Source organism: Pseudophryne corroboree, chromosome 10, assembly GCF_028390025.1.
Source record: "Pseudophryne corroboree isolate aPseCor3 chromosome 10, aPseCor3.hap2, whole genome shotgun sequence".
Taxonomy (NCBI): Eukaryota; Metazoa; Chordata; class Amphibia; order Anura; family Myobatrachidae; genus Pseudophryne; species Pseudophryne corroboree.
Window position 1 is genome coordinate 40,326,788 of NC_086453.1, and position 25,695 is coordinate 40,352,482.

General features: G+C 52.3%; 1 protein-coding gene across 1 annotated transcript in view; it reads left to right on the forward strand.

Annotated features, from left to right (window-relative positions):
- Positions 1-10,670: 10,670 nt before the first annotated feature.
- The window catches only part of ETFB (electron transfer flavoprotein subunit beta), a 107,883-nt gene continuing 92,858 nt past the window's right edge, over positions 10,671-25,695 (forward strand). The window contains exon 1 of the mRNA XM_063942316.1: positions 10,671-10,788. Within this exon, the coding sequence (XP_063798386.1) occupies positions 10,735-10,788 (54 nt within the window). The 5' untranslated portion in view covers positions 10,671-10,734. The remainder of the gene's footprint in view (positions 10,789-25,695) is intronic.

The window sequence follows — 25,695 nt, forward strand, 5'->3', positions numbered from 1 at the left end:
ACTGACAGCAACACATCCCCTCCTCACTGACAGCAGCACATTCCCGCCTCACTGACAGCAGCACATTCCCGCCTCACTGACGGCAGCACATCCCCGCCTCACTGAAAGCAGCACATCCCCGCCTCACTGACAGCAGCACATCCCCGCCTCACTGAAAGCAGCACATCCCCGCCTCACTGACAGCAACACATCCCCGCCTCACTGACAGCAGCACATCCCCTCCTCACTGACAGCAGCACATGCCTGCCTCACTGACAGCAGCACATCCCGCCTCACTGACAGCAGCACATCCCAGCCTCACTGACAGAAGCACATCCCCTCCTCACTGACAGTAGCACATCCCAGCCTCACTGACAGCAGCACATCCCAGCCTCACTGACAGTAGCACATCCCAGCCTCACTGACAGCAGCACATCCCCGCCTCACTGACAGCAGCACATCCCCGCCTCACTGACAGCAGCACATCCCAGCCTCACTGACAGTAGCACATCCCAGCCTCACTGACAGCAACACATCGCCGCCTCACTGACAGCAGCGCATCCCCTCCTCACTGACAGCAGCACATTCCCGCCTCACTGACAGCAACACATCCCCGCCTCACTGACAGCAACACATCCCCGCCTCACTGACAGCAGCACATCCCTAACTGACAGCAGCACATCACTGCCTCACTGACAGCAGCACATCTCCGCCTCACTGACAGCAACACATCCCCACCTCACTGACAGCAGCACATCCCTAACTGACAGCAGCACATCACTGCCTCACTGACAGCAGCACATCTCCGCCTCACTGACAGCAGCACATCGCTCCCTCCCTGACAGCAGCACATCCCTCCTTCACTGACAGCAGGACAGTGGCGCATATCCCCTCCTCACTCAGCACATCCCTCCCTCCCTGACAGCAGCGCATCCTCTCCTCACTGATAGCAGCACATCCCTGCCTCACTGACAGCAGCACATCCCCTCCTCACTGACAGCAACACATCCCAGCCTCACTGACAGCAGCACATCCCCGCCTCACTGACAGCAGCACATCCCGCCTCACTGACAACAGCACATCCCAGCCTTACTGACAGAAGCACATCCCCTCCTCACTGACAGAAGCACATCCCCTCGTCACTGACAGCAGCACATCCCTGCCTCACTGACAGCAACACATCCCCGCCTCACTGACAGCAGCACATCCCCTCGTCACTGACAGCAGCACATCCCTGCCTCACTGATAGCAGCGCATCCCCGCCTCACTGACAGCAGCACATCCCGCCTCACTGACAGCAGCATATCCCGCCTCACTGACAGCAGCACATCCCAGCCTCACTGACAGAAGCACATCCCCTCCTCACTGACAGCAGCACATCCCCGCCTCACTGACAGCAACACATCCCCTCTTCACTGACAGCAGCACATCCCTGCCTCACTGATAGCAGCGCATCCCCGCCTCACTGACAGCAGCACATCCCGCCTCACTGACAGCAGCATATCCCGCCTCACTGACAGCAGCACATCCCAGCCTCACTGACAGCAGCACATCCCTGCCTCACTGACAGCAACACATCCCAGCCTCACTGACAGCAGCACATCCCCTCCTCACTGACAGCAGCACATCCCAGCCTCACTGACAGCAACACATCCCAGCCTCACTGACAGCAGCACATCCCGCCTCACTGACAGCAGCATATCCCGCCTCACTGACAGCAGCACATCCCAGCCTCACTGACAGCAGCACATCCCTGCCTCACTGACAGCAACACATCCCAGCCTCACTGACAGCAGCACATCCCCTCCTCACTGACAGCAGCACATCCCAGTCTCACTGACAGCAACACATCCCAGCCTCACTGACAGCAGCACATCCCCTCCTCACTGACAGCAGCACATCCCAGCCTCACTGACAGCAACACATCCCAGCCTCACTGACAGCAGCACATCCCCTCGTCACTGACAGCAGCGCATCCCCGCCTCACTGACAGCAGCACATCCCTGCCTCACTGATAGCAGCGCATCCCCGCCTCACTGACAGCAGCGCATCCCCGCCTCACTGACAGCAGCACATCCCTGCCTCACTGACAGCAGCACATCCCTTCCTCACTCAGCACATCCCCGCCTCACTGACAGCCACACATCGCCGCCTCACTGACAGCAGCACATCCCTTCCTCACTCAGCACATCCCAGCCTCACTGACAGCAGCACATCCCCGCTTCACTGACAGCAGCACATCCCCGCCTCACTGACAGCCACACATCGCCGCCTCACTGACAGCAGCACATCCCAGCCTCACTGACAGCAGCGCATTCCCGCCTCACTGACAGCAGCGCATTCCCGCGTCACTGACAGCAGCACATCCCCGCCTCACTGACAGCAGCACATCCCTCCCTCACTGACAGCAGGATAGTGGTGCATCCCCTCCTCACTCAGCACATCCCTGCCTCACTGACAGCAGCACATCCCTCCATCGCTTTCAGCAGCGCATCCCCTCCTAACTAACAGCAGCATATCCCTGCCTCACTGACAGCAGCACATCCCCTCCTCACTGACAGTAGCACATCCCCTCCTCACTGACAGCAGCACATCCCTCCCTCACAGCAGGACAGCAGCACATCCCTGCCTCACTCAGCACATCCCTCCCTCCCCAACAGCAGCACATCCCTCCCTCACTGACAGCAACACATCTCCGCCTCACTGACAGCAGCACATCGCTCCCTCCCTGACAGCAGCACATCCCTCCTTCACTGACAGCAGGACAGTGGCACATATCCCCTCCTCACTCAGCGCATCCTCTCCTCACTGACAGCAGCACATCCCCTCCTCACTGACAGCAACACATCCCAGCCTCACTGACAGCAGCACATCCCCTCGTCACTGACAGCAGCACATCCCTGCCTCACTGATAGCAGCGCATCCCCGCCTCAGCACATCCCCGCCTCACTGACAGCAGCACATCCCTTCCTCACTCAGCACATCCCCGCCTCACTGACAGCAACACATCCCCGCCTCACTGACAGCCACACATCGCCGCCTCACTGACAGCAGCACATCCCAGCCTCACTGACAGCAGCGCATCCCCGCCTCACTGACAGCAGCGCATTCCCGCCTCACTGACAGCAGCACATCCCTGCCACACTGACAGCAGCACATCCCTCCCTCACTGACAGCAGGATAGTGGTGCATCCCCTCCTCACTCAACACATCGCCGCCTCACTGACAGCAGTACATCCCCGCCTCACTGACAGCAGCACATCCCCGCCTCACTGACAGGAATACATCCCCGCCTCACTGACAGCAGCACATCCCCGCCTCACTGACAGCAGCACATCCCAGCCTCACTGACAGTAGCACATCCCAGCCTCACTGACAGCAACACATCGCCGCCTCACTGACAGCAGCGCATCCCCTCCTCACTGACAGCAGCACATTCCCGCCTCACTGACAGCAACACATCCCCGCCTCACTGACAGCAACACATCCCCGCCTCACTGACAGCAGCACATCCCTAACTGACAGCAGCACATCTCCGCCTCACTGACAGCAGCACATCTCCGCCTCACTGACAGCAACACATCCCCACCTCACTGACAGCAGCACATCCCTAACTGACAGCAGCACATCACTGCCTCACTGACAGCAGCACATCTCCGCCTCTCTGACAGCAGCACATCGCTCCCTCCCTGACAGCAGCACATCCCTCCTTCACTGACAGCAGGACAGTGGCGCATATCCCCTCCTCACTCAGCACATCCCTCCCTCCCTGACAGCAGCGCATCCTCTCCTTACTGATAGCAGCACATCCCTGCCTCACTGACAGCAGCACATCCCCTCCTCACTGACAGCAACACATCCCAGCCTCACTGACAGCAGCACATCCCCGCCTCACTGACAGCAGCACATCCCGCCTCACTGACAGCAGCATATCCCGCCTCACTGACAGCAGCACATCCCAGCCTCACTGACAGAAGCACATCCCCTCCTCACTGACAGCAACACATCCCCTCGTCACTGACAGCAGCACATCCCTGCCTCACTGACAGCAACACATCCCCACCTCACTGACAGCAGCACATCCCCTCGTCACTGACAGCAGCACATCCCTGCCTCACTGATAGCAGCGCATCCCCGCCTCACTGACAGCAGCACATCCCGCCTCACTAACAGCAGCATATCCCGCCTCACTGACAGCAGCACATCCCAGCCTCACTGACAGAAGCACATCCCCTCCTCACTGACAGCAGCACATCCCAGCCTCACTGACAGCAACACATCCCCTCGTCACTGACAGCAGCACATCCCTGCCTCACTGATAGCAGCGCATCCCCGCCTCACTGACAGCAGTACATCCCGCCTCACTGACAGCAGCATATCCCGCCTCACTGACAGCAGCACATCCCAGCCTCACTGACAGCAGCACATCCCTGCCTCACTGACAGCAACACATCCCAGCCTCACTGACAGCAGCACATCCCCTCCTCACTGACAGCAGCACATCCCAGCCTCACTGACAGCAACACATCCCAGCCTCACTGACAGCAGCACATCCCCTCGTCACTGACAGCAGCACATCCCCGCCTCACTGACAGCAGCACATCCCTGCCTCACTGATAGCAGCGCATCCCCGCCTCACTGACAGCAGCACATCCTGCCTCACTGACAGCAGCATATCCCGCCTCACTGACAGCAGCACATCCCAGCCTCACTGACAGCAGCACATCCCTGCCTCACTGACAGCAACACATCCCAGCCTCACTGACAGCAGCACATCCCCTCCTCACTGACAGCAGCTCATCCCAGCCTCACTGACAGCAACACATCCCAGCCTCACTGACAGCAGCACATCCCCTCGTCACTGACAGCAGCGCATCCCCGCCTCACTGACAGCAGCACATCCCTGCCTCACTGATAGCAGCGCATCCCCGCCTCACTGACAGCAGCACATCCCAGCCTCACTGACAGCAACACATCCCAGCCTCACTGACAGCAGCACATCCCCTCGTCACTGACAGCAGCGCATCCCCGCCTCACTGACAGCAGCACATCCCTGCCTCACTGATAGCAGCGCATCCCCGCCTCACTGACAGCAGCACATCCCTGCCTCACTGACAGCAGCATATCCCTTCCTCACTCAGCACATCCCCGCCTCACTGACAGCCACACATCGCCGCCTCACTGACAGCAGCACATCCCTTCCTCACTCAGCACATCCCAGCCTCACTGACAGCAGCACATCCCCGCCTCACTGACAGCAGCACATCCCCGCCTCACTGACAGCCACACATCGCCGCCTCACTGACAGCAGCACATCCCAGCCTCACTGACAGCAGCACATCCCTCCATCGCTTTCAGCAGCGCATCCCCTCCTAACTAACAGCAGCACATCCCTGCCTCACTGACAGCAGCACATCCCCTCCTCACTGACAGTAGCACATCCCCTCCTCACTGACAGCAGCACATCCCTCCCTCACAGCAGGACAGCAGCACATCCCTGCCTCACTCAGCACATCCCTCCCTCCCCAACAGCAGCACATCCCTCCCTCACTGACAGCAGAACAGCAGCACATTCCTGCCTCACTCAGCACATCCCTGCCTCACTGACAGCAGCACATCCCTGCCTCAATGACAGCAGCACATCCCCACCTCACTGACAGCGGCACAACCCCGCCTCCCTGACAGCGGCAAATCCCCACCTCACTGACAGCGGCACATCCCCACCTCACTGACAGCAGCACATTTCCTCCTCACTGACAGCAGCGCATCCCCGCCTCACTGACAGCAGCGCATCCCCTGCCTTACTGACAGCAGCACATATCCTCCTCACTGACAGCAGCACATCCCTGCCTCACTGACAGCAGTGCATCTCTACTTCACTGACAGCAGCACATCCCTGCCTCACTGCCAGCAGGGTAGTGTCTAGTTTCCCTTCATGGAGAGTACCTTTCCCATAATGCAATGGGTCCACGTCATTAACTATATGCAATAGTAACCTGTGGTGAGTGGGCTGGTATCAGCGGCAGTGATATAGGGGACACGGTGGGCTGGTATCAGGAGCAATGATATAGGGGACACGGCGGGCTGGTATCAGGAGTAGTGATATAAGAGGACATGGCGGGCTGGTATCAGGGGCACTGATATAAGGGGACATGGCGGGCTGGTATCAGGGGCAGTGATATAGGGGACATGGCGGGCTGGTATCAGGGGCAGTGATATAGGGGACATGGCGGGCTGGTATCAGGGGCAGTGATATAAGGGGACATGGCAGGCTAGTATCAGGGGCAGTGATATAGGGGACACGGTGGGCTGGTATCAGGGGCAGTGATATAGGGGACACGGTGGGCTGGTATCAGGGGCTGTGATATAGGGGACATGGTGGGCTGGTATCAGGGGCAGTGATATAGGGGACATGGCGGGCAGTTATATAAGGGGACATGACGGGCTGGTATCAGGGGCAGTGATATAGGGGACATGGCGGGCTGGTATCAGCGTCAGTGATATAGGGGACAAGGCGGGCTGGTATCAGCGGCAGTGATATAAGGGGACACGGCGGGCTGGTATCAGGTAGTGATACAGGGGACAAGGCGGGCTGGTATCAGCGTCAGTGATATAGGGGACATAGCGGGCTGGTGGTGTAGTGATATAGGGGACACGGGGGGCTGGTATCAGGGGCAGTGATATAGGGGACAAGGCGGGCTGGTATCAGGGGCAGTGATATAGGGGACAAGGCGGGCTGGTATCAGTGGCAGTGATATAGGGGACATGGCGGGCTGGTGGTGCAGTGAAATAGGGGACATGGCGGACTGGTATCAGGGGCAGTGATATAGGTGACATGGTGGTGCAGTGATATAGGGGACACGGCGGGCTGGTATCAGCGGCAGTGATATTAGGGGACATGGCGGGCTGGTATCAGTGGCAGTGATATTAGGGGACATGGCGGGCTGGTATCAGGGGCAGTGATATAGGGGACACGGCGGGCTGGTATCAGGGGCAGTGATATAGGGGACACGGCGGGCTGGTATCAGGGGCAGTGATATAGGGGACATGGTGGGCTGGTATCAGGGGCAGTGATATAGGGGACAAGGCGGGCTGGTATCAGCAGCAGTGATATAGGGGACATGGCGGGCTAGTATCAGGGGCAGTGATATAGGGGACATGGCGGGCTGGTGGTGCAGTGAAATAAGGGACATGGCGGGCTGGTATCAGCGGCAGTGATATAGGGGACATGGCGGGCTGGTATCAGGGGCAGTGATATAGGTGACATGGTGGTGCAGTGATATACGGGGACATGGCGGGCTGGTATCAGCGGCAGTGATATAGGGGACATGGCGGGCTGGTATCAGGGGCAGTCATATGGAGGGGCATGGCGGGCTGATATCAGGTGCAGTGATATAGGGGACATGGTGGGCTGGTATCAGGGACAGTAATATAGGGTACATTATGGTACATATACACATGCTCACATGTACAGTTTACATTTTATTACCATGACAATTATTGTATAATGTACATTTTGTTATTTACCTTTAGAGTGACCATATTATCCCGTTTACCTGGGACGCTCATGGATTACACAGGTTCTGTGGCAGATTAAAACCAGATGAAATGTAGGCTTGAAGTCAGCCAGCCACAGAACCTGTGTAATTCATGAGCGTCCCAGGTAAAAGGGATAATATGGTCACTCTACCTATATAGCTGCCGCAAATACACGCAAGTCCGCTCACTGTATCACACTGGCTGCGTTATATCCGTGATATGTAACTCACAGGGGTATATGCAATTGCGGTCGAATTCCCGAAATTGTCGAATTTCGGGTCATTTTCGACCAAAAAAAAAAATCGCCTATGCAATTCAGTGCTTTCCGACCAAAAAACGGACTTTCAAAATTCGACTTTTTGAAATTCGAATTTTTGCAAATTCGACTTTTCTGCAATGATACAAGTGCTGCAATTCGACCAAAGCATATTCAATTCAAGTTTGGAAATTCGACAGCAGGGCTTTTAGACAGCAAATTCGTCATTTTCAATCCGCCACACTTTGGAGGGTGAAAACAAATAAAAAAATGTTAAACATGTTTTTTTTGGTGTTTTTTTTTTTGGGAATAGCAGATCTATTTATATTAGAAGGGATTAGGTACTTTTTTTTTTTTTTTGGGAGGCACAAATATTATTTATATATTTTTTAAAATATTTTTTTTTTTTTTTTTATGCTGGAACGGTAAAATCTAAAAAAAAAATGGCGTGGGGTCCCCCCTCCAAAGCATAACCAGCCTCGGGCTCATTGAGCTGGTCCTGGTTCTAAAAATGCGGGGGAAAAATTGACAGGGGATCCCCCGTATTTTTAAAACCAGCACCGGGCTCTGCGCCTGGTGCTGGTGCCAAAAATACGGGGGACAAAAAGAGTAGGGGTCCCCCGTATTTTTAACACCAGCATCGGGCTCCACTAGCTGGACAGATAATGCCACAGCCGGGGGTCACTTTTATGCCGTGCCCTGCGGCCGTGGCATTAAATATCCAACTAGTCACCCCTGGCCGGGGTACCCTGGGGGAGTGGGGACCCCTTCAATCAAGGGGTCCCCCCCCCCCAGCCACCCAAGGGCCAGGGGTGAAGCCCGAGGCTGTCCCCCCCCATCCAATGGGCTGCGGATGGGGGGGCTGATAGCCTTTTGTGATAATAAAAAGATATTGTTTTTTCCAGTAGTACTACAAGTCCCAGCAAGCCTCCCCCGCAAGCTGGTACTTGGAGAACCACAAGTACCAGCATGCGGGAGAAAAACGGGCCCGCTGGTACCTGTAGTACTACTGGGAAAAAAATACCCAAATAAAAACAGGACACACACACCGTCGACAGTAAAACTTTATTTCATACGTCGACACACACATACTTACCTATGTTCACACGCCGACATCGGTCCTCTTCTCCATGTAGAATCCACGGATACCTGAAAAGAAAAGTTCAATATACTCACCTCAGCCATGGTCCAGAGATACATCCACGTACTTGGCAAAAAAACAAACCGCAAATACCCGACCACCGGACTGAAAGGGGTCCCATGCTGACACATGGGACACCTTTCCACGAATGAGACCTGTCAGTGACAGCTGTCACAGACAGGTCTCTAAGCCAATCAGGAAGCGCAACTTCGTTGCGCTCACCTGATTGACTGAGCGCTGTCTGTACTGTGACAGCGCATCGCACAGCTCCCTCCATTATATTCAATGGTGGGAACTTAGCGGCTAGCGGTAAGGTCACCCGCCGGTCAGCGGCTGACCGGCGGGTGACCCCACCGCTATCCGCAAAGTTCCCACCATTGAAAGTAATGGAGCGGCTTTGCGAGGCGCTGTCACAGTACAGACAGCGCTCAGCCAATCAGGTGAGCGCCACGGCAGTAGCGCTTCCTGATTGGCTGAAGGGACATCAGTGACAGGAGTCACGTGATGTCCCGGCATTCGGGGAAAGGGGTCTAATGTGAAAGCATTGGACCCCTTTCATTAGTCCGCTGGATCGGTGTTCGTTTTTTTTTTTTGCCAAGTACGTGGATTATCTCTCTGGACCAGGATGTACCTCTGGACGCTGGAAGGTGAGTATAATTTTTTTACAGGTACCTCGGATCGTCGGAGACCGTGGCAGTCGGCGTGTCAACATAGGTAAGTATGTGTGTGTCGGTAGTGTGTAATAAAGTTTTACTGTCAAGGTGTCTGTGTCCTGTTTTTATTTGGGTATTTTTTTCCCAGTAGTACTACAGGTACCAGCGGGCCCGTTTTACTCCCGCAAGCTGGTACTTGTGGTTCTCCAAGTACCAGCTTGCGGGGGAGGCTTGCTGGGACTTGTAGTACTACTGGAAAAAACAATATCTTTTTATTATCACAAAAGGCTATCAGCCCTCCCATCCGCAGCCCATTGGATGGGGGGGGACAGCCTCGGGCTTCACCCCTGGCCCTTGGGTGGCTGGGGACCCCTTGATTGAAGGGGTCCCCACTCCCCCAGGGTACCCCGGCCAGGGGTGACTAGTTGGATATTTGATACCACGGCCGCAGGGCACGGCATAAAAGTGACCCCCGGCTGTGGCATTATCTGTCCAGCTAGTGGAGCCCGATGCTGGTGTTAAAAATACGGGGGACCCCTACTCTTTTTGTCCCCCGTATTTTTGGCACCAGCATCAGGCGCAGAGCCCGGTGCTGGTTTTAAAAATACGGGGGATCCCTGGCCAATTTTTCCCCGGATTTTTAGAACCAGGACCAGCTCGATGAGCCCGAGGCTGGTTATGCTTTGGAGGGGGGACCCCACGCCATTTTTTTTTCCGGGTTTTTCCCGTTTTTACCGTTTTTTAAAATCGGCCGATTTTCGCCCGCGATTCTGGCGAATCCGTTTTTCATTGAATATGGTGAATTCCGGAAGCCACCTTCCGGAATTCACCTGGCGAATTTGGTCGAATTAAAAAACGGCGAAAATTGCCGCGAATTCGACCGCAATTGCATATACCCCACAGACGTCCTAAAGATACCCTTTTTGTGCCCAAATCAAACATGGCGGCCCCGGCAGCCCACGCTGCCCTCTAGTGACTCGCTGGCGGGTGACGTCTGTCACAGGGATTGGTCGGCGCGTGGAAACGCGTTGCCGTCACCGGCGCCCTTGGTTGTGATTGGGTGACTATACCGGCGGCCGGTTGGCTGAAGCTCGGCCGCGTGATGTGATTGGCTGGCGGCCGGCTGCTGGGAGACCTTCACCTGAGACACTGAGGCTGCTGGAAACATGGCGCTGAGGGCTCTGGTCGGTGTCAAAAGGGTCATAGACTACGCGGTGAAGGTGAGACTGGGATCAGGGTGGATAATCCGTGCCCGGAGAGTGCACGGTACGGGGCTGGGGCTCTGTGTCAGGGGAAAGTGCTGCCCAGTGGAGCTTGCAGTTTATATTCCCTACCACAGGGGCACACTAGGGTGATGTCTGCCAGCTACCTGTATGTGTTTGTAGTGTGGGAGGTAACAGGAAGAACATGCAAACCCCACACACATCACCTTAGTTCTGTGAGTCAGTAATGCTAACCACTGTGCCAACTGGGCTGTCCCCATTAACTAGCGATTGCCCAGCAATGTGTATATTGCACCAGTGTTACATTCTTTTTATGTGGGGTTATCAACTCGTCGTCGGGGGGAAGTGCAGCTGGGTAGATGAGGAAGACTGTGGGGCTGAGCAGCAAGAGATCGCACAGGGGGGCAAGACATCCGGCGATGACAGAGTGGTCGAGAAAGGAGCAACTGGTGTCTGGGCATAGACCGGGGCAGCAGGCGATAATTTGGGGGTGGTTGGTGTAGAAAAAAGCACTGAGCGATGACGAGGGGTGGGGGAGTTAGGATATATCTCCGAGAGATGATGGGAGGGGGTGTATGGAGAGGAATTTTGGATGGGGAGGACAGTATATTGATGAGGGAGAGTAGTAGTGGGTATAAGGCAATGCGAGCTTGGGGCTGTACAGTGAAGATGATGGGGTCATGACAGCTGGTGGTACAGGATAGTGCAGAGAATGAGGTGGCGAGGGCACTGGGAGATGGCAGGGTGAGAGACAGGTGATTGGTAGAGCAGTGAGGGCGGCGGGAGATAAGGAAGCAGTTGAGTTGGTGCTCATGCAGAGGGAGATTGTTGCTGGAAAAACTGGCACTGCAGTGGGAGATGGCAAGATGGAGATCCATGAAGAGGGGCAGCAGCAGGTGATGTAGGGTCCTGCCAGAGAGCGGTAGAGCGGTGGGAAGTAGTTCAGTGGGGACAGAGCAAGGATGATGGCTGGGAGAGCAGCAGTAGATGTGGGGCAGTGTACTTGGAGATAGCTGTCGGAGAGCAGAGGAAGGCGGATTGGGGTGGAAAATGGTGAGGGGGGGGGGGGGGGGGGGGGTAAATAAGAGCTGGGGAGTTGGCCGGGGATGAGAAGGATCAGTTGTTCATGGGATGAGATGGAAGGAGAGAGGGAGAAGAGGGTGAGATGTCGAAGCAGTGATTGATGATTGGGAAAGCAGGAGTAGAGCAGGGGATGGTGGTGGGGAAGAACAATGAGATATGGGGGTGGTGGTGAAGTAGGTGTCGGGGAGAGCAATGGGATGTGCCTGGGACAGCGTAAGGAGAGGAGTGGGTCTAGGAGAGCAGTGTCCAAGAATGATGGGAGTAGAGGTGTCTGGGAAAACGGCGGTGGTGGTGGCAGAGGTTTTGGGGAGAATGGTGGAAGTGCTTGGGAGAGCATTATGAGGTGTAAAGGAGAGCAGTGGTAGCAGAGGTGTCTGAAAGAGGGGTGGTGGGGTTAGGGAGAGTGGTAGAGCAGTGGTGGAAGAGGTGTCAGGTAGAGTGGTGGAGGTGTTGGTTACAGTGAACGTGGTGGTAGAAGTTTTTGGGAGAGCAGTGGTGGTAGAGATGTTTGGGAGAGTAGTGGAGGTGTTGGGTAGAATGGTGGTGGTAGAGGTTGTTTGGGAGAGTTGTGGTGGTAGAGGTGATAGGGAAGAGCAGTTGAGCTGTCTTGAGAGGTGTTGGGTAAATGGCGGATGTGGTGGTAGAGGTTGCTCGGGAGAGCAGTGGAGGTGTCTGAGAGAGCATTGGTGGTAGAGGTGTTGGGGAGACTAGTGGAGATGTTGGTGGTAGAGGTTGTCCGGGAGAGCAGTGGTGGTAGCGGTGTCTAGGAGAAGTATTGGGTTCAGCGGTGGTGGTTGAGTTGCCGAGGAAAGCAGTGGAGCCGATTTGAAGCACAGGGGAGATGGAGGCTACTTTTATCTTTTTATGGTATGCCCATGTTTATTTTCCTTTTTATTAAATCTTGTGCTCAATAACCGGATAATATATTTGCTAGTTTAAATCATTAGTGCTGCTGTTAGAGACCTCATACATTTATACCAGACATTGTTAATTTTTTTTTCCGGTCGGAGAACAAATTGTCTGTAAACCAGCTGATGAATTGCGGTTCATTTTTTATTAATACATTTCATTTTTATGTCTTCAGCGTTCTCTACAAATAACTACATTTTTATTAGTACATTGTATGAAGGGACAATTGCAGCTTCTGCAGTGTAGTCATAAAATGTCATTTAATAAATAGTGGCTCAGTTTATGGCACACAGTTAGATTGTGGTAACAGTATAAAGAGCTTGCCGTCTGATGTCCCACAGTCCGTACACCTCCGATGTCCTTATATCTCGCAGTAACACCGTACCATTATACGAACTGCTGTGTTTTATGAGCATAATAGAAATACACAATTTTTATTTATTCATTTTTTTTCTCTGTACTTTGGCGGAAAATCTCTTTGGGTCTTTGACTTTTAGGAACTAATGAGGTGACTTGAGCTGTAAATCACTTGTGGCGCTGGCTTATCTGTTGCTTCCTTCTCTGATCGCTCTGCAGATGAAGTGTCGTCTGTGATGATGAATAAGAAGCAGCTGTCACTAGAAGCAGATGATTTGTATGTAAATGACTGAGCGGAGACAGATCAGTTGCTGCTTTCAATCCCTCACTTCTGAGACACGTTTCTAGTGGGAAGAATCGCCAGATATTCTTTCTGAAGAGACAGAGGCTTACTTTCTGTACCAGTGTGAGACGTACACAGACATTTATTTCCTGTTGGTCTTAATGCTGAACTTATTCCCTCTAATACCCCTTTCAGACATAAGCGAAAACCCAGGGTATTGGCGGGGGACGGCGAGAAGACCCAGGTCCTGCTTAAGTCTAAGGGTCAGACCTGGGTTGTCAGTCCTGGTTCCGCAACCAGGATTATTCCCAGGACTCCAACTCTGGTCAGTGCCCCGGTTTATGTGTGAAAGGTTTAACCCGGTACTCTAGACATGCCTAAAAGGAGTTCATTGGTGGGGACAGTAGCACTTGGAGATGACATCATCTTTAAGCGTCCACTGCTAGACGGAAGAATCGAGTCCGGTGTGAAGGGTAACGGCCCGGGAATAACTGAGTACTGAAACCCTGGCTTCAACCTGTATTCTGTGTCCAGCGTCCAAGCCGAGGTTTATATCTTAAAAGGGTATAAAACCGAGGGGATACTATTATCATTTATTTCTGTGGCACTACCAAGTTGGATTGGATTCATGTACTGCCGATGCTCAGCTGCCCTCGTGTCTTCCAGTTGCTGTACCCTCAACGCTTGCAATATTCTGGAACAGCACATCACACCAAATGAATCTCAATTTAAACAGTGAGTTAATAATAACAAAAGAACAAAGTGACATTAAACAGGATTATGGGCAGACAGGATCATCGACATCGACTGATTGGGAGGGCACTGGAAGTGGCGGATAGTGCAGGGAGAGGGTGAAGGGTCCTGCTCATGAGAACTTATAGACTTAAGGCCAGTACACACGGGAGAGCACGGGGAGAGATGTGTGCTGGGCGATCTAGGTCAGACCGCTCAGCACACATCTCTCCCCCGCTCAGCACACAGCGTGATGCCAATCTAGTACCGGCGATAGCGCCGCGCATCGCTCTCGCTGTGGGGCATACACACAGAGAGATCCATGCGTAAGGGTCTAATTAAGATCTGATCGCAGCAGCAAATTTGTTAGCAAATGGGCAAAACCATGGCCCTCATTCCAAGTTGATCGCTCGCTGCCATTTTGCACAGCGATCAGGTTACTACTGCGCATGCGTATGCTCCGCAATGCGCACGCGCATCGTACGGGTACAAACGGCATCGTTTCTGTGCAATGCTTCTAGCGACGAATCCATTCGCACAACCGATCGCAAGGAGATTGACAGGAAGAGGGCGTTTATGGGTGTCCACTGACCGTTTTCTGGGAGGGGTAGGGAAAACGCAGGCGTGTCTGGGCATTTACAGGGCGGGTGTCTGACGTCAATTCCGGGACCGGACAGGCTGAAGTGATCGCAAGGACTGAGTAAGTCCTGAGCTACTCAGAAACTGCCAAAAACGTTTTCGTCCCGCTCTGCTGCACAAGCGTTCGCACACTTGCAAAGCGAAAATACACTCCCCCCATAGGCGGCAACTATCTGATCGCTGCTCTGCAAAAAATAGCTAGCGAGCGATCAACTCAGAATGAGGGCCCATGTGCACTGCAGGGGGCAGCAGATGTAACATGTGCAGAGAGAGTTAGATTTGGGTGGGTTATATTGTTTCTGTGCATAGTAAATACTGGCTGCTTTATTTTGACACTGCAATTTAGATTTCAGTTTGAACACACCCCACCCAAATTTAACTCTCTCTGCACATGTTACATCTGCCCCACCTGCAGTGCTCTTGGTTTTGCCCATTTGCTAACACATTTGCTGCTGCGGTCAGATATGAATTAGGCCCTTTTAAAACTATCGGGCAAAGCCGCCAATGATCAGTGGATTTGGAAAAATGCAGCTGAGTTACTATACCCCTAAGAGAGTCTTGGGGATCAATTCAGTTAGGAGTGAGTTTGTTCCATGAAACTTTCATACATTGCGTAATTGCGTGCACCCACAAAAAGCAATATTCAATTAGAAATGCCCATTTTCTGTACCTGCGGCGAGCTTGCGCAACTTTTCTGCAAATAGCGAACGAGAAAAGCAAAAAGTAACTAAACCATCCAAAACCCCAAAAATGTGTCAACTGAGATAGCCGGAACATATAGGGGGATTTTCAATTGTTTGAAAAGTCAAATGGGTGTCTGTTTATTCATATCTAATAAACAGGAAGACACCCAACCGACTTTTCAAACAATTGAATTCCACCCATAGAAGGCTTTGTGGTCATAAGGAAAGTATTGGAGGTACTTAAAATGTTATTAATGGTGGAAAAATGTTAGTCGGTAAGTTTCTTTCATCAAATGAAAGTCATTCCAGTATTTCTGGGTACAGAAAACGTCTTTATAGGGATTTCTCTGTGTCTATGTTTGTAATAAGTTGGAATAAACCCTTTTGGCTCTCATCTGTAAGTTCTAAAATCCCCGTCCCATCAATCCACCTCCACGGGCCTTGCCCGCATCATGCACACCTCCACGGACCTTGCCCGCATCATGCACACCTCCACGGACCTTGCCCGCATCATGCACACCTCCACGGACCTTGCCCGCATCATGCACACCTCCACGGACCTTGCCCGCGTCATGCACACCTCTACGGACCCGGCCCGCGTCATGCACACCTCTACGGACCCGGCCCGCGTCATGCACACCTCTACGGACCCGGCCCGCGTCATGCACACCTCTACGGACCCGGCCCGCGTCATGCACACCTCTACGGACCCGGCCCGCGTCATGCACACCTCTACGGACCTGGCCCGCATCATGAGTGAGAGGAGAGCAGATAGGCTTTGATGAACAGCTGTGTTTTCAGGGAACGTTTCAAACTGATGTTGGCAAGCTGTTATCTTTTTGGGCTGGCTTCCCTGGGAGTGTCTGGGCTGTTCGGTCAAAAGTTATGATGACATGCATCAGGTCTACACAGATGACAGGCATGATAGACTATTCACAAACCTTGTGGTCTAGCGATGCGTTATCTTTACCAGGCAGCAGTGGATTCCACAGCGGCGTCTTCCAGTTGCGTGAGGAGACATCTGATGAGCGGTATTCCCGGATGAGTGTTGTGCCCCTATCCCTAACCCTAGCTCCCTCAGAAGCCTTATTCTAACCCTATCCCCACCTTGGATGTTTGTTTGCTGGTCTGGCCTCTGAGTTCTCTAAAGGTGGCCATACCTCGGCAACTCCCTGCCGGCGGCTATATCGCCTATGATACATAGTATACGGTCATTTCTCATACGTCCTAGAGGACGCTGGGGATGCTTCAAGAACCATGGGGTATAGACTGGATCCGCAGGAGACATGGGCACTTTAAGACTTTAAATGGGTGTGAACTGGCTCCTCCCTCTATGCCCCTCCTCCAGACTCCAGTTAGATTCTGTGCCCAGAGAGACTGGTCACACACTGATGAGCTCTAGTGAGTTTCTCGGAAAAATACTTTTGTTAGGTTTATTATTTTCAGGGAGACCTGCTGGCTACAGGCTCCCTGCATCGTGGGACTGAGGGGAGAGAAGCAGGCCTACTTCTCTGAGTTTCAATGCTCTGCTTCTTAGGCTACTGGACACCAATAGCTCCAGAGGGTCTGATCACTTGGTACGCCTAGCTGCTCGTTCCCGGAGCCGCGGCGTCACCCCCCTCACAGAGCCAGAAGACAGAAGTCGGGTGAGTATGAGAAGATCAGAAGACTTCAGTGACGGCAGTAGAAGCGTTTGAGGTACCGCGCTGCGCGCCATGCTCCCACACATAACACGACACTGCAGGGTGCAGGGCGCAGGGGGGGGCGCCTTGGGCAGCATGAATACCTTAAACAGCACTGGCATACGTTAAAACAGTGCCTAGGCACTAGTTAAGGGACCCCCGCCAGTATAAATATAAATTTAAACGGGACTGAAGCGCGCCATGTAGTGGGTGGGGCTTAGCCCACACAGCTCTGACCAGCGCCATTTTCTCTTCACAAAAGCTGCAGAGACGCTGGCCCTGACCTCCACACTGCTGTACAAGTAACAGGGTGCAAAACGGGGGGACGACAAGTGATTTGGTGCTAAATTGATGTGTGTGTATGTATGTATGTGTGTGTGTATATATATATATATATATATATATATATATATATATATATATATATATATATATATATATATATATATATATATATATATATATATAAATAATATATACAGGTTGAGTATCCCTTATTCAAAATTCCACATTTTTGGGTCCCCTACTGAGATAGTGACTTATATATTATGTGTACATATAGATATATTATATAGATAAATAAGATAAGATACACCTATATGTGTCATTATCTCAGCAGGGGAACAAAAAATTTGTGATTTTGGATAAGGGATACTCAACCTGTATATATATATTTCTCTGACGTCCTAGTGGATGCTGGGAACTCCGTAAGGACCATGGGGAATAGACTGCTCCGCAGGAGACTGGGCACTCTAAAAGAAAGATTAGGTACTATCTGGTGTGCACTGGCTCCTCCCTCTATGCCCCTCCTCCAGACCTCAGTTAGATTTCTGTGCCCGGCCGAGCTGGATGCACACTAGGGGCTCTCCTGAGCTCCTAGAAAGAAAGTATATGTTAGGTTTTTTATTTTACAGTGAGACCTGGTGGCAACAGGCTCACTGCAACGAGGGACTAAGGGGAGAAGAAGCGAACCTACCTGCTTGCAGCTAGCTTGGGCTTCTTAGGCTACTGGACACCATTAGCTCCAGAGGGATCGACCGCAGGACCCGTCCTTGGTGTTCGTTCCCGGAGCCGCGCCGCCGTCCCCCTTACAGAGCCAGAAGCATGAAGATGGTCCGGAAAATCGGCGGCGGAAGACTTCAGTCTTCACCAAGGTAGCGCACAGCACTGCAGCTGTGCGCCATTGCTCCTCATACACACTTCACACTCCGGTCGCTGAGGGTGCAGGGCGCTGGGGGGGGGCGCCCTGAGCAGCAATAAAAACACCTTGGCTGGCAAAATAATCACAATATATAGCCCCAGAGGCTATATATGTGATAATTACCCCTGCCAGAATCCATAAAAAAGCGGGAGAAAAGTCCGCGAAAAAGGGGCGGAGCTATCTCCCTCGGCACACTGGCACCATTTTCTCTTCACAGTGTAGCTGGAAGACAGCTCCCCAGGCTCTCCCCTGTAGTTTTCAGGCTCAAAGGGTTAAAAAGAGAGGGGGGGCACTAAATTTAGGCGCAATATTGTTTATACAAGCAGCTATTGGGGAAAATTCACTCAGTTATAGTGTTAATCCCTGCATTATATAGCGCTCTGGTGTGTGCTGGCATACTCTCTCTCTGTCTCCCCAAAGGGCTGTGTGGGGTCCTGTCCTCAGTCAGAGCATTCCCTGTGTGTGTGCAGTGTGTCGGTACGGCTGTGTCGACATGTTTGATGAGGAGGCTTATGTGGAGGCGGAGCAGATGCCGATAAATGGGATGTCGCCCCCTGTGGGCCGACACCAGAGTGGATGGATAGGTGGAAGGTATTAACCGACAGTGTCAACTCCTTACATAAAAGGCTGGATGACGTAACAGCTATGGGACAGCCGGCTTCTCAGCCCGCGCCTGCCCAGGCGTCTCAAAGGCCACCAGGGGCTCAAAAACGCCCGCTCCCTCAGATGGCAGACACAGATGTCGACACGGAGTCTGACTCCAGTGTCGACGAGGTTGAGACATATACACAATCCATTAGGAACATCCGTTACATGATCCCGGCAATAAAAAATGTGTTACACATTTCTGACATTAACCCAAGTACCACTAAAAAAGGGTTTTATGTGTGGGGAGAAAAAGCAGGCAGTGTTTTGTTCCCCCATCAAATGAGTGAATGAAGTGTGAAAAAGCGTGGGTTCCCCCGATAAGAAACTGGTAATTTCTAAAAGTTACTGATGGCGTACCCTTTCCCGCCAGAGGATAAGTTACGCTGGGAGATATCCCCTAGGGTGGATAAGGCGCTCACACGTTTGTCAAAAAAGGTGGCACTGCCATCTTAGGATACGGCCACTTTGAAGGTACCTGCTGATAAATAGCAGGAGGCTATCCTGAAGTCTGTATTTACACACTCAGGTACTAGACTGAGACCTGCAGATAGTGCTGCTGCAGCGTGGTCTGTAACCCTGTCAAACAGGGATACTATTTTGCGAACATAAGACGTCGTCTTATATATGAGGGATGCACAGAGGGATATTTTGCCGGCTGGCATCCAGAATTAATGCAATGTCCATTCTGTCAGGAGGGTATTAGAGACCCGACACTGGACAGGTGATGCTGTCTTTAAAAGGCACATAGAGCCTTATAAGGGTGAGGAATTGTTTAGAGATGGTCTCTGGGACCTCGTATCCACAGCAACAGCTGGGAAGAAAATTTTTTACCTCAGGTTTCCTCACAGCCTAAGAAAAGCACTGTATTATCAGGTACAGTCCTTTCGGCTTCAGAAAAGCAAGCGGGTCAAAGGCGCTTCCTTTCTGCACAGAGACGAGGGAAGAGGGAAAAAGCGGCACCAGTCAGCCAGTTCCCAGAATCCAAAATTCTTCCTCTGAGTCCACCGCATGACGCGGGGGCCCCACAGGCGTAGCCAGGTACGGTGGGGGGCCGCCTCAAAAATTTCAGCGATCAGTGGGCTCGCTCACAGGTGGATCCCTGGATCCTTCAAGTAGTATCTCAGGGGTACAAGCTGGAATTCGAGGCGTCTCCCCCCCGCCGTTTCCTCAAATCTGCCTTGCCGACAACTCCCTCAGGCTGGGAGGCTGTGCTAGAGGCAATTCACAAGCTGTATTCCCAGCAGGTGATAGTCAAGGTGCCCCTACTTCAACAAGGACGGGGTTACTATTCCACACTGTTTGTGGTACCGAAACCGGACGGTTCGGTGAGACTTATTTTAAATTTGAAATCCTTGAACACATACATAAAAAAATTCAAGTTCAAGATGGAATCGCTCAGGGCGGTTATTGCAAGCCTGGAGGAGGGGGATTACATGGTATCCCTGGACATCAAGGATGCTTACCTACATGTCCCCATTTACCATCCTCACCAGGAGTACCTCAGATTTGTGGTACAGGATTGCCATTACCAATTCCAAACACTGCCGTTTGGACTGTCCACGGCACCGGGGGTCTTTACCAAGGTAATGGCAGAAATGATGATACTCCTTCGAAAAAAGGGAGTTTTAATTATCCCGTACTTGGACGATCTCCTTATAAAGGCGAGGTCCAAGGAGCAGTTGTTGGTCGGAGTAGCACTATCTCGGGAAGTGCTACAACAGCACGGATGGATTCTATACATTCCAAAGTCACAGCTGGTTCCTACCACACGCCTACTGTTCCTGGGGATGGTTCTGGACACAGAACAGAAAAAAGTGTTTCTCCCGCAGGAGAAAGCCAAGGAGCTGTCATCTCTAGTCAGAGACCTCCTGAAACCAAAACAGGTATCGGTGCATCACTGCACACGAGTCCTGGGAAAAATGGTAGCTTCTTACGAAGCAAAATTCCATTCGGCAGGTTCCATACAAGAACCTTTTTAGTGGGACCTCTTGGACAAGTGGTCGGGATCGCATCTTCAGATGCATCGGCTGATAACCCTGTCTCCAAGGACCAGGGTATCTCTACTGTGGTGGCTGCAGAGTGCTCATCTTCAAGAGGGCCGCAGATTCGGCATACAGGACTGGGTCCTGGTAACCACGGATGCCAGCCTTCGAGGCTGGGGGGCAGTCACACAGGGAAGAAATTTCCAAGGACTTTGGTCAAGTCAGGAGTCGTCCCTACACATAAATATTCTGGAACTGAGGGCCATTTACAATGCCCTAAGTCTGGCAAGGCCTCTGCTTCAAAACCAGCCGGTACTGATCCAATCAGACCACATCACGGCAGTCGCCCATGTAAACCGACAGGGCGGCACAAGAAGCAGGATGGCGATGGCAGAAGCCACAAGGATTCTCCGATGGGCGGAAAATCATGTCTTAGCACTGTCAGAAGTGTTCATTCCGGGAGTGGACAACTGGGAAGCAGACTTCCTCAGCAGACACGACCGACACCCGGGAGAGTGGGGACTTCATCCAGAAGTCTTCCAACTGTTGGTAAACCGTTGGGAAAGGCCACAGGTGGACATGATGGCGTCCCGCCTAAACAAAAAACTAGATATTGCGCCAGGTCAAGGGACCCTCAGGCAATAGCTGTGGACGCTCTAGTGACACCGTGGGTGTACCAGTCGGTTTATGTATTCCCTCCTCTGCCTCTCATACCAAAGGTACTGAGATTAATAAGAAAACGAGGAGTAAGAACGATACTCGTGGTTCCGGATGGGCCAAGAAGAGCTTGGTACCCAGAACTTACAGAAATAATATCAGAGGACCCATGGCCTCTACCGCTCAGACAGGATCTGCTACAGCAGGGGCCCTGTCTGTTCCAAGACTTACCGCGGCTGCGTTGGACGGCGTGGCGGTTGAATTCCGGATCCTAAAGCAAAAGGGCATTCCGGAGGAAGTCATTCCTACGCTGATAAAAGCCAGGAAAGAAGTAACCGCAAACCATTATCACCGTATTTGGCGAAAATATGTTGCGTGGTGTGAGGCCAGGAAGGCCCAACAGAGGAATTTCAGCTGGGTCGTTTTCTGCACTTCCTACAGTCGGGAGTGACTATGGGCCTAAAATTGGGTTCCATTAAGGTCCAGATTTCGGCTCTGTCGATTTTCTTCCAGAAAGAACTGGCTTCACTGCCTGAAGTTCAGACTTTTGTAAAGGGAGTGCTACATATTCAGCCCCCTTTTGTGCCTCTTGTGGCACCGTGGGATCTCAACGTGGTGTTGAGTTTCCTGAAATCACATTGGTTTGAGCCACTTAAAACTGTGGATCTGAAATATCTCACGTGGAAAGTGGTCATGTTCTTGGCTTCGGCCAGGCGTGTGTCAGAATTGTCGGCTTTGTCATGTAAAAGCCCTTATCTGATTTTCCATATGGATAGGGCAGAATTGAGGACTCGTCCCCAGTTTCTCCCTAAGGTGGTATCAGCTTTTCACTTGAACCAACCTATTGTAGTGCCTGCGGCTACTAGGGACTTGGAAGATTCCAAGTTACTGGACGTAGTCAGGGCCTTAAAAATTTATATTTCCAGGACGGCTGGAGTCAGGAAAACTGACTCGTTTTTTATCCTGTATGCACCCAACAAAATAGGTGCTCCTGCTTCTAAGCAGACTATTGCTCGCTGGATTTGTAGCACAATTCAGCTGGCGCATTCTGCGGCTGGATTGCCGCATCCTAAATCAGTAAAAGCCCATTCCACAAAGGAAGGTGGGCTCATCTTGGGCGGCTGCCCGAGGAGTCTCGGCTTTACAACTTTGCCGAGCTGCAACTTGGTCAGGGGCAAACACGTTTGCAAAATTCTACAGATTTGATACCCTGGCTGAGGAGGACCTTGATGTCTCTCATTCGGTGCTGCAGAGTCATCCGGACTCTCCCGCCCGTTTGGGAGCTTTGGTATAATCCCCATGGTCCTTACGGAGTTCCCAGCATCCACTAGGACGTCAGAGAAAATAAGATTTTACTCACCGGTAAATCTATTTCTCGTAGTCCGTAGTGGATGCTGGGCGCCCATCCCAAGTGCGGATTGTCTGCAATACTTGTATATAGTTATTGCCTAACTAAAGGGTTATTGTTGAGCCATCTGTTGAGAGGCTCAGTTATATTTCTCTGACGTCCTAGTGGATGCTGGGAACTCCGTAAGGACCATGGGGAATAGCGGCTCCGCAGGAGACTGGGCACAAATAGAAAGCTTTAGTACTACCTGGTGTGCACTGGCTCCTCCCCCTATGACCCTCCTCCAAGCCTCAGTTAGATTTTTGTGCCCGAACGAGAAGGGTGCACACTAGGGGCTCTCCTGAGCTTCTTAGTGAAAGTTTTAGTTTAGGTTTTTTATTTTCAGTGAGACCTGCTGGCAACAGGCTCACTGCATCGAGGGACTAAGGGGAGAAGAAGCGAACTCACCTGCGTGCAGAGTGGATTGGGCTTCTTGGCTACTGGACACCATTAGCTCCAGAGGGACCGCTCACAGGCCCAGCCTTGGAGCTCGGTCCCGGAGCCGCGCCGCCGGCCCCCTTACAGAGCCAGAAGCAAGAAGAGTCCGGCAAATCGGCGGCAGAAGACATCCTGTCTTCCACAAGGTAGCGCACAGCACTGCAGCTGTGCGCCATTGCTTCTCAGCACACTTCACACTCCGGTCACTGAGGGTGCAGGGCGCTAGGGGGGGGCGCCCTGAGCAGCAATAGAAACACCTTGGCTGGCTAAAAATACATCACATATAGCTCCTGGGCTATATGGATGAATTTTAACCCCTGCCAGATTTTCACAAAAAGCGGGAGGCCGCCGAGAAGGGGGCGGAGCCTATCTCCTCAGCACACAGGCGCCTTTTTTCCCTCACAGCTCCGCTGGAAGGACGTCTCCCTGACTCTCCCCTGCAGTCCTGCACTACAGAAACAGGGTAAAAAAGAGAGGGGGGCACTAATTGGCGGGTTATTAACAATACAGCAGCTATAAGGGAGAAACACTTATATAAGGTTGTCCCTATATCTATATATAGCGCTCTGGTGTGTGCTGGCATACTCTCCCTCTGTCAGAGCATTCCCTGTGCGTGTGCTGTGTGTCGGTACGTTTGTGTCGACATGTATGAGGAGGAAAATGATGTGGAGGCGGGGCAATTGCCTATAATAGAGATGTCACCCCCTAAGGAGTCGACACCTGAGTAGATGGCTTTATGGAAGGATTTACGTGACAGTGTCAGCTCCTTACAAAAGACGGTTGATGACATGAGACAGCCGACTAATCAGCTAGTCCCTGTCCAGGCGTCTCAAAAACCATCAGGGTCTCTAAAAAGGCCGTTACCTCAGGTGGTGGATACTGACGTCGACACGGATACTGACTCCAGTGTCGACGGTGAGGAGACAAACGTGACTTCCAGTAAGGCCACACGTTACATGATCACGGCAATGAGAGAGGTGTTAAACATTTCTGATACTGCAGGTACCACTAAAAAGGGTATTATGTGGGGTGTGAAAAAACTACCTGTAGTTTTTCCTGAATCAGACGAATTAAATGAGGTGTGTGATGAAGCGTGGGTTTCCCCCGATAAAAAAATGATAATTTCTAAAAAGTTATTGGCATTATACCCTTTCCCGCCAGAGGTTAGGGCGCGTTGGGAAACACCCCCTAGAGTGGATAAAGCGCTCACACGCTTATCAAAACAAGTGGCGTTACCGTCTCCTGATACGGCCGCCCTCAAGGAACCAGGTGACAGAAAACTGGAGAATATCCTTAAAAGTATATACACACATACTGGTGTTATACTGCGACCAGCAATCGCCTCAGCCTGGATGTGCAGCGCTGGGGTGGCTTGGTCGGATTCCCTGACTGAAAATATTGATACCCTGGATAGGGACAGTATATTGTTGACTATAGAGCATTTAAAAGATGCATTTCTATATATGCGAGATGCACAAAGGGATATTTCCACTCTGGCTTCAAGAGTGAGTGCGCTGTCCATTTCTGCCAGAAGAGGATTATGGACGCGACAGTGGTCAGGTGATGCGGACTCTAAACGGCATATGGAAATATTGCCTTATAAAGGGGAGGAGTTATTTGGGGTCGGTCTATCGGACCTGGTGGCCACGGCAACTGCTGGGAAATCCACATTTTTACCCCAGGTAGCCTCTCAACATAAAAAGACGCCGTCTTATCCGGCTCAGTCCTTTCGTCCCCATAAGGGCAAGCGGGCAAAAGGTTCCTCTTTTCTGCCCCGGGGCAGAGGAAGGGGAAAAAGACTGCAACAGACAGCCACTTCCCAGGAACAAAAGCCCTCCCCCGCTTCTGCCAAGTCCTCAGCATGACGCTGGGGCCTTACAAGCGGACTCAGGCACGGTGGGGGCCCGTCTCAAAAATTTAAGCGCGCAGTGGGCTCACTCGCAAGTGGACCCCTGGATCCTGCAAGTAGTATCTCAGGGGTACAAATTGGAGTTCGAGACGTCTCCCCCTCGCCGGTTCCTGAAGTATGCTTTACCAACGTCTCCCTCCGACAGGGAGGCAGTATTGGAGGCAGTTCACAAGCTGTATTCCCAGCAGGTGATAATCAAGGTACCCCTCCTGCAACAAGGGAAGGGGTATTATTCCACGCTGTTTGTGGTACCGAAGCCGGACGGCTCGGTGAGACCAATTTTAAATCTGAAGTCTTTGAACACTTACATACAG